The sequence below is a fragment of the Alosa alosa genome, chromosome 24 (genome assembly GCF_017589495.1).
Source record: "Alosa alosa isolate M-15738 ecotype Scorff River chromosome 24, AALO_Geno_1.1, whole genome shotgun sequence".
NCBI classification, from domain to species: domain Eukaryota; kingdom Metazoa; phylum Chordata; class Actinopteri; order Clupeiformes; family Clupeidae; genus Alosa; species Alosa alosa.
The window spans coordinates 2,790,001-2,797,500 of record NC_063212.1 but is presented as its reverse complement, the minus strand read 5'-3'; the positions used below and the strand labels follow the sequence as shown (position 1 = coordinate 2,797,500).

Sequence of the window (7,500 nt, the reverse complement as noted above, 5' to 3'; positions counted from 1 at the left end):
AGAATGGAATGTATGATAAGGAGTTTTTATTGAACAATTATGAGCTATTATTTCATTTACGACACAACAAAACGTAGACTTTTAAAGGTAATGCAGTGACTATAATAAACATATTCAGTATCAGTTCAGATAATATGCTCCTAATGTTGACAATATTGATTATATTGCATTTATATTTTACAGCTGTGCAATCATGAACACTCCATTATTCACTAATGAAATGCACCAATGCAGTAATGAAATAATAGCTCATAAATGCGTTATTACTGGCTGCTATTGTATGAGGTGAGGCTATAAGACTTATGCTGTAATTCAGCTGTAATGAAAATGACTTGTTATACTTGTGTAACGTGCACATGTGCAAAAGCAGTTGTCGTTATATAGCAACACCTCATAAAGCAGTGCACACATAGGCATCTCTGTGCGTGGAACTACCCCCCTCTCTCCACTCCCCCTCTTTGTATGGAGACCTACTGCCCCAATTGCCCAGTGTGTTGAAACATCAACTATTGTATTTGCCAACGGCCCAGGGAACTGTAGCTGAGCTCCAGAATGTTAGTCATGTGTGTTTTTGTCTTGTTTCCTGCTGCATTGGTACTTCACAGATTGTGTAGTCACCGTTCTGTTTAATCCTCCTTATAAGTGGCTCATTGATGTGTTTGATCACCCCTATGTGTGTTGAACTAGTTCAGTCATTTGAACTCATACTCTATATTCTTTATTTCCTGTACATTATATACATTGTCTGTGATTGTGACTCTCCCTTGTGTAACTGAGCTCCTCTTGATGTGGTAGCCTTGATGTCTTTGCTTATGTAGTTGCAGTGTTTCTTCTGAGTTAAGGTCGTCTTCTGTCTACATCTTCTTTCTCTCTGTCTACATTTTCCTGTGTCACTATTTATGCCCCCTTCTCTGTAGTCTCTACAGTACCTGAAGTCTCCTTGTGTTCTTGCCCCCTTACCTGCCGTTTTGAACATTCTCCTCTGTAACAGTTTCACACCCTCTGTTTGCCACCATCCTCTGCTGTCTCCCCGTCTCTTTCTCTGTCTCTCATTTACCCCCTTTGTGTCTGTGAATTTGCCCCTGGTGTGTAACTGCCCTCTGCTCCGTGTGTGTTGTGTTGCAGCCCGTGTTGTTACCAGGCAGCCAAACTCCTTACTACGCTACCTCCACTCTGGTAAGGCTATCTCCATGGCGATGCATGTCACCATTGTGATGTCATAATCACGGTCACCACACTGGTGTCATTTTCTCCAGATGGGGCCTTGTGTTGCACCTTTGCTTGGATTGGCTATCCTCGACTCTCATTGGAGCTTTTCAGTATCTACAGAGATCATCTGAAAAGGGAGATTCCAATCTTGGGCTGAAAAAGCATAATGGCAGTGGGTCCTGGACTTTTATTTTAAGTGGAATTATATGGGAGGAGTGGTGAAGTAGCCCAAGCAAACTCCTATTTTTGTGAAACCAGTTGAAACCCTTTCAGTTCAATTACCACTGTTATGATCTTTAACATCTTGCTCACAGCCTAGTCAATTATGACAGCACCTGCTAAGGTCTGTAATGAAAAAAATATTGTTTTGTGAGACAAGTGACAGTTCCTCTACATACAGCCTAATTGGATGAGAATCGTTCATGCTAAGCTAAGGTTAGCAAATGTTCAGTTACGTCAGAGAACTGATATGATTGGTTCAGGGTGATACATGTGACCCAAGCTAAAGCAAGTTAGCCGTTATGTTTTTGTCCATGGAAAATGGCTAAGATTGCTATCTCCCCCTGTAAGAACATCTCTGTATCTATGTCCCTACAGTGTTATCCATCCATGTATGTAATCTGATCTGAAGGCATGCTCATGAATGTACTTTTGCATGCAAATGTGGTATATTTTTCCATATACAATAACTAGACTGAAGTGCTTATTTTACAGTCCTCACTTGTCCTAGATTTCAGTGTTCAGTGAGCCCTTATATTTCCAAAGACTGGCCAGTGGCCTGAGCAAGAGTTTTGCTTTTTGAAGTGATGTGATGTCATCTATCGGTCATCAGATGTGTTAGTGATGTCATAAGAAGATTATTAAATAATGATATTTGTCAGGCAGTGATGGCAGAGAGATGCAGCAAGGTTTCCTGGCCCACTCATCTTTGCGATGGGGGACTCTATAGTGAACATTTATGGTGGTTATTCACTATACAGTGAGTGGGTGGATGTTCTGAACACAGGATGTGATTTCACATATGCAGAAGAAGACAGCTGAATGTCTGGTCAAATTGTCCTTCAGACCGCGGATGAAAGGGAATGAAGGTGATGAGTAGCTGTGTGTGTGAATTCCTGTGCATGAATGTGCTGTTGAGAATCATGAATGATTGAAAATCTTTAGGAAATGAAATACAGAATGATTAAGTCCATAGCTAAGTGTACCCAATGGGTTAGACATATTTTTGAAATCCTAGATAAGTGAGAATTAATTGGTTTGAAATCCACTGGAGAAAAAGTCAACTGCAGTCATACCTGTGGTTACACTTTATCAAGAATTTCCTTGAATGAAATACAGGAAGTCATTTCATGGACTGATGGAGATGACGTCACAGCCCAGCTGTACAATGATGGTTTGAACAGTATTCCAGGTGCTTCAGCAAATAACTTAAGACCTTAGAATCTCCTTGGCTTCGCTGTCCTTGGTCCCCATAGATACCATTCTGCTGTGACATCATGTCCATTGTGGCATCATTGTTACTTCACTACTCAATTCACCTTTGGCTAAGCCCCGCCCCCCTTAGTTACTGTTGCTACGTCCGACAACTTCTGGGCTCTGGTTTTCTGACTGGTTATCCTAAGACTCTGGTTAGGTATCAACAACATGGCTTATGCTGTGACAGCTCTTCCTGCTGAACTTTTGTCAAACTTTTATAAAGCAGCAAATAAAGTGTCCGATAGGAGTAGACAAAAGGGTCTGCAATATGCGTTCGAAGGCTATATTCAGGACATACAGGTGAAACGCAAAGAACAACAAGGCATCCAAATAGAGGCAAAAGCATACCGGTCACAGTGAAAAAATGAACCACCGCATATCCTACTAATCGAGACGGAGGCTGGGACTGACAATATCAAGGAGCAACACTGTTCATGCAAAGCTGGGTACGTCTCTATTCACTTCTAAAATCGTTATTACGAAGCAAACGGACTTACGCGTATAGTTCTACGTTGTATTTATTCAGCGTTCTATCAACAATCGGTATTCAACTTAAACTCTAACTTAAGGTGATGTTATGGTTAGCTCTACAGGGTTTTGCGCGCACATCATTGGGCTTATCCATACCCTGGATCTCTGCAAGGCACAACACATAAACGCTGTGCCAGTTCAGTCCTCCACAAGCTTACCCCAACAATGGCATAAGCCAAGAGGTGCTAAAGTAGCACCACAGCCTGTGACAGCAGTCGTTGTGGCCAGGGCCAAGACAGAGCGAAAACGGAGACCCATCTTCTGCCAATACAGCAATGACAGGTGAGTCACAGCTATGTTGATTTTAACACCATGTAGGCTGGCTATCCCATTGTGTCCTTCCACCATAACCAACTTAATTGTATGTAGCCTATGTGTTTGAGAGCACATGACATAGGCAGAAATGTATTTTGTATTTCAGATTACTTGACATAATGTAGAAATGTGTGACTTTTCCATCTCACAGGGCCATCTCTGAGGTAACAGATCAGGATTTGTTGTTATTGAGACAGCTGACAGGGACACCTATGAGCTACATAGCAAGCAAACCCCAGATAGATGTAGTGATAGGTCAGGAGAAGTACCCTCTTGGAAGTGGCTTGAGCTACCAGGTAAAGCAGATTATGTAAAACTGTTACAGATAATGACTAATTTATCATTTGCAGGAAGACATTTTATTACAGTCACATAGCCAACATACATTTGATTTAATTTACAATAACAACACAATAATTGATTTATGAACCATGTTAAAAAAAACAAACATTCAAATTTAGGAGCTTAGCTGTGTGTAGACAGATCATTGTGCTGTATCCTATGCTTTTATAATGTTCGGCTGGAAATTGGACAGCATACAGACCACGAACCATATCTGATTTATGTTTCCAAGCCTGACATTAGGGATCCGTCCAGAAACCATTTTAAATTTCTTCACTTTGGCTATGGCTCTTTCTACATGTACTCGGTGTTTGGCTATTTTCTTTGTCATCTCAACGTCTGTAGCTGGCATCTGACTATTTGATTTGGCAAAGGGGGGAATGTTCAAATTAAGCCCAAGCTCCTTTACATCCTTCTCAATAAGAAAACCCTTATCCACCATGAGCCCATCACCTGCCTTAAGATAGCCACACTGAAGCAGACCTTTCAGTAAATCTTTGATCCCACATTGTCTAAATAGCTCTTGGTCTGAGATTGATCCCGTGTAAAGTGTGGATAAAAAGATAATGGCACCACGAGGATCACAGGCAATAAGACATTTAAGTGTGTTGGCAGATTTGTAGTTTGAGTAAGTCTGTCTTTGAAGTAACAGTGATGTTGGTTTTTCTGTCTTAATCTCTGTACCATCAAGAATAGCAAATTTTGTTGGGAACTCTGCTCTGTAGTTGTCAGGCATGTTTTCTGTTATTGTGTCCCTGTGTGGCCAAATAGACATGTTGCCTAGCCTACCATACATGAAATCAATCCATGAATTGAATAAAGTGCTAACAGTTCGTTCTGGAATTTGAAATTTGAAGGCCAGCTCTTTCAGATCAAAGTTTTGCCTCAGCTTCATAAGCACAAGTAGGAACTGTTGTCTTAAAGGCATTAGGTTGATTTGCTGATCTACTCTGTGGTATGTCACAGGGCTAAGTGTTTGTGTATCCGTTGCAGTACTGGGTATCCTAAAAAAAGCACACAGCTTGTTGAACTCATCATAACTAAAACCTGTGCTGTACTTAAAGTACTCAGGCACATTACAGTTAGATATAGTCTCTGGTGTGAGTTGGTAATGAGCTTGAGTGGGTGTGGTGTGGGTGAGTGAGTGAGATGAGTGAGTTTGAATCTCTTCCCTCAGCAAGGCATTTTCTTTTTCTTTATGGTTGCCTCTTTAATTGATTTATTTCTTCTTGGTCCTCTGTGCATCTTGGTGTGGATCCTCTGTGGGAATGTGGTCTGTGGGAATCTGGTCTGCTGTGTGAATCTGGTTTTCTGTGTAAAACAAACAATGAATTAATAAAATGAGGCCTAGTAAAAAAACAAAAAAAAACAAGAAACGTAATGTAAATAATAAATGTTTTTTTTCCCCTTCAATGCATACAGCTCCCACTATTGGACAACACTTCACAAGCATCCTCCTTATCAAACTCCAGTGACTTCCCAGCATTCCCTTTGCCACCACAGCCAGGCTCTTTCTGTACTGTCCTTAATAAAGTGCAAATGGAAAGGTTCAGTACCATAGTAGTCTCAAAGGCTGAGGCAGAGGCACTTGAGAAAAACACCAGACAGCAGAGTAGCAACAACATCTGGCATCATGTCCGCTCTATTCGCCTAACCTCATCGTCCTTCAAAAGAATAATCTCTAGAAGAGCTGACTTTGAACAACTTGCCATCATCATGCAGAGGAAGAAGAAGAGCATCATGACAAAAGCCATGAAGAGAGGCCTGGAGCTTGAGCCAGCCGCTGCAGCCCAGTATGCGGTCATCACTGGTAATGATGTGCAAGTGTGTGGGTTTGTCATCAACCCTAATGCCCCCTATTTGGGTACATCCCCTGACAGAAGGGTTCAGAGTGGTGAGAGTGAGACCTATGGACTACTCGAAATTAAATGTCCAATGAAAGTCAGCTACACCGATTGTCAGTACCTTAAAAAGGGTAGCGATGACACCTACAGGCTCAATCGTACTCACGAATATTACTTCCAAATCATGGGACAATTGGGGATAACTGGGATGCCATGGTGTGACCTTTTTGTGTCATGTGAAAGTGACTATCACCTGGAGCGAATTTGTTTTGATCCCGATATGTGGAGGAAAATAAAAGATAAACTTGACTGGTACTTTTTTGAGCACTTTCTCCCTACAATGTGCAATGACAGTCCACAACCGTCACATGAACTGTAGCCTACCTGTTTCAATGACCATGGACAACTCCTCTGATGTGGTGTCCTGCACTGATGAGCCTGATACTGTGGAGATGCCTCTGTAAATAGATAGATACATACAAATAAATACATATGTAAAATCGATTAAAGTGTTTGATATTGTTCTGATACTGTGTTGTGGCTGTAATATTTTTTCTGTGATTGAATTATTTAATTATATCTCTTACCTCTTAGTTGGCAGTCTTCGACTTTTGACTGCACTTCCTCCACCAGGAATAGCAGGGACTGGATTTGGGGATTCGGGACTTGGTTCTCCATTAACAAAATGCTGAAATAGTGATGTAAAATATTGTTGGACTGTGGCAACACGCTGGCGGTAGTCACCTTAAAAACTACCACAGCGTATCTGTAACATTAACGTTAGGTGTTTGTATCTTTAATAACGAAGTTAGCTAACATCCAGCCGCTAGTCAAAGAAAACAATCCTGATTTACGTGATAGCTAAGCTATCCCTAAACTTGCTTGCTTGCTAGCACATTGATTCTTCAATAATTAGGGTAGAGAACCGAAATCATAACCTAACACAGCATAAAATTGTCTAACTAGTATATCATATAACTTCACAGTAAGGTTAAAAGCAAAATTTACCTCAGAGCACACAAAAGTGTGCTTGTTGATCCTTGAGGGGTTTAGCTGACTGTGAGGACGTCCACACAGTTTAATCCAAAGACCACACTTGTCAGGATTTGACTTCGGTTTTGGGAAGGGGAAAAAACGGACACCCCCCTCCAACCTTTCTGGGAAACGCGTATCTGTATTACAAATGCCCCAGGCACAACGTTTAACCATAATTTTGATCAAACTACCTGCCGAGACCGAAAATATGAGACGCCTCAATGGAGCGATGTGAAAAAGTGTCGGACCTCTATGGGAGCTCGTTGTTGGCTGCGCTGTGATTGGTCAATCTACATTCTAGGGTGTGGCTTAGCCAAAGGTGAATTACATCACTTACAATTCTCGTGAGTCACAGTTCTTCGTCTTTGTCACATACTGCAGAGGCAGCAGCTAATGCTTCAGTGTGTTTTTAGAGAAGATAAAGTCCTGGAATATCTGGAGCAGAGCCGATTCAGATAATACTTTGATGAATATCTGGACTTGTTGAATATCATGGTGTGTGGAGCAGATCGAGGGTGGGACTAATGAGTGATATCAAATGGGAGCCAGATGTTGAAGGTTAGAGGAAAGGCTATAGGTTAGCTCAAATCTTGGATGGATACATAGCTAAAGGGCACACAGTGTTTTTTGGTGACATTGGTGGCGGTGTTGTGCTGTGGAAGCTTGTGCATTTTCAGGGGTTTTCTGACCTGAAGCACAGAACTACATAGTGCACTGCCTGGACAGCTAGTAGGACAGATGTGTCCTT

General features: G+C 41.5%; 1 protein-coding gene and 2 long non-coding RNA genes across 6 annotated transcripts in view; 2 read left to right on the top strand and 1 right to left on the bottom strand.

The window, feature by feature from the left end:
• Positions 1 to 7,500, top strand: part of LOC125289867 (disks large homolog 4-like) — an 82,364-nt gene that overhangs the window by 40,254 nt on the left and 34,610 nt on the right. Inside the window, 1 exon segment of the mRNA XM_048236964.1 lies at positions 1,126 to 1,176. Coding sequence (XP_048092921.1) covers positions 1,126 to 1,176 — 51 coding nt within the window.
• Positions 1,196 to 5,331, top strand: LOC125289868. Of its 2 annotated transcripts, none has more exons than XR_007192707.1 (4): positions 1,196 to 3,131; positions 3,279 to 3,498; positions 3,683 to 3,827; positions 5,296 to 5,331. It is a non-coding gene; the product is annotated as an uncharacterized LOC125289868 (long non-coding RNA). The 2 variants fall into 2 exon arrangements; XR_007192706.1 differs by having other exon boundaries at positions 3,271 to 3,498.
• Positions 5,124 to 6,954, bottom strand: LOC125289869. Of its 3 annotated transcripts, none has more exons than XR_007192708.1 (4): positions 6,726 to 6,953; positions 6,305 to 6,405; positions 6,102 to 6,175; positions 5,124 to 5,184 (listed from the first exon to the last, which is right to left on the bottom strand). It is a non-coding gene; the product is annotated as an uncharacterized LOC125289869 (long non-coding RNA). The 3 variants fall into 3 exon arrangements; XR_007192710.1 differs by lacking the exon at positions 5,124 to 5,184 and adding an exon at positions 5,207 to 5,397 and having other exon boundaries at positions 6,726 to 6,954; XR_007192709.1 differs by lacking the exon at positions 6,726 to 6,953 and having other exon boundaries at positions 6,305 to 6,453.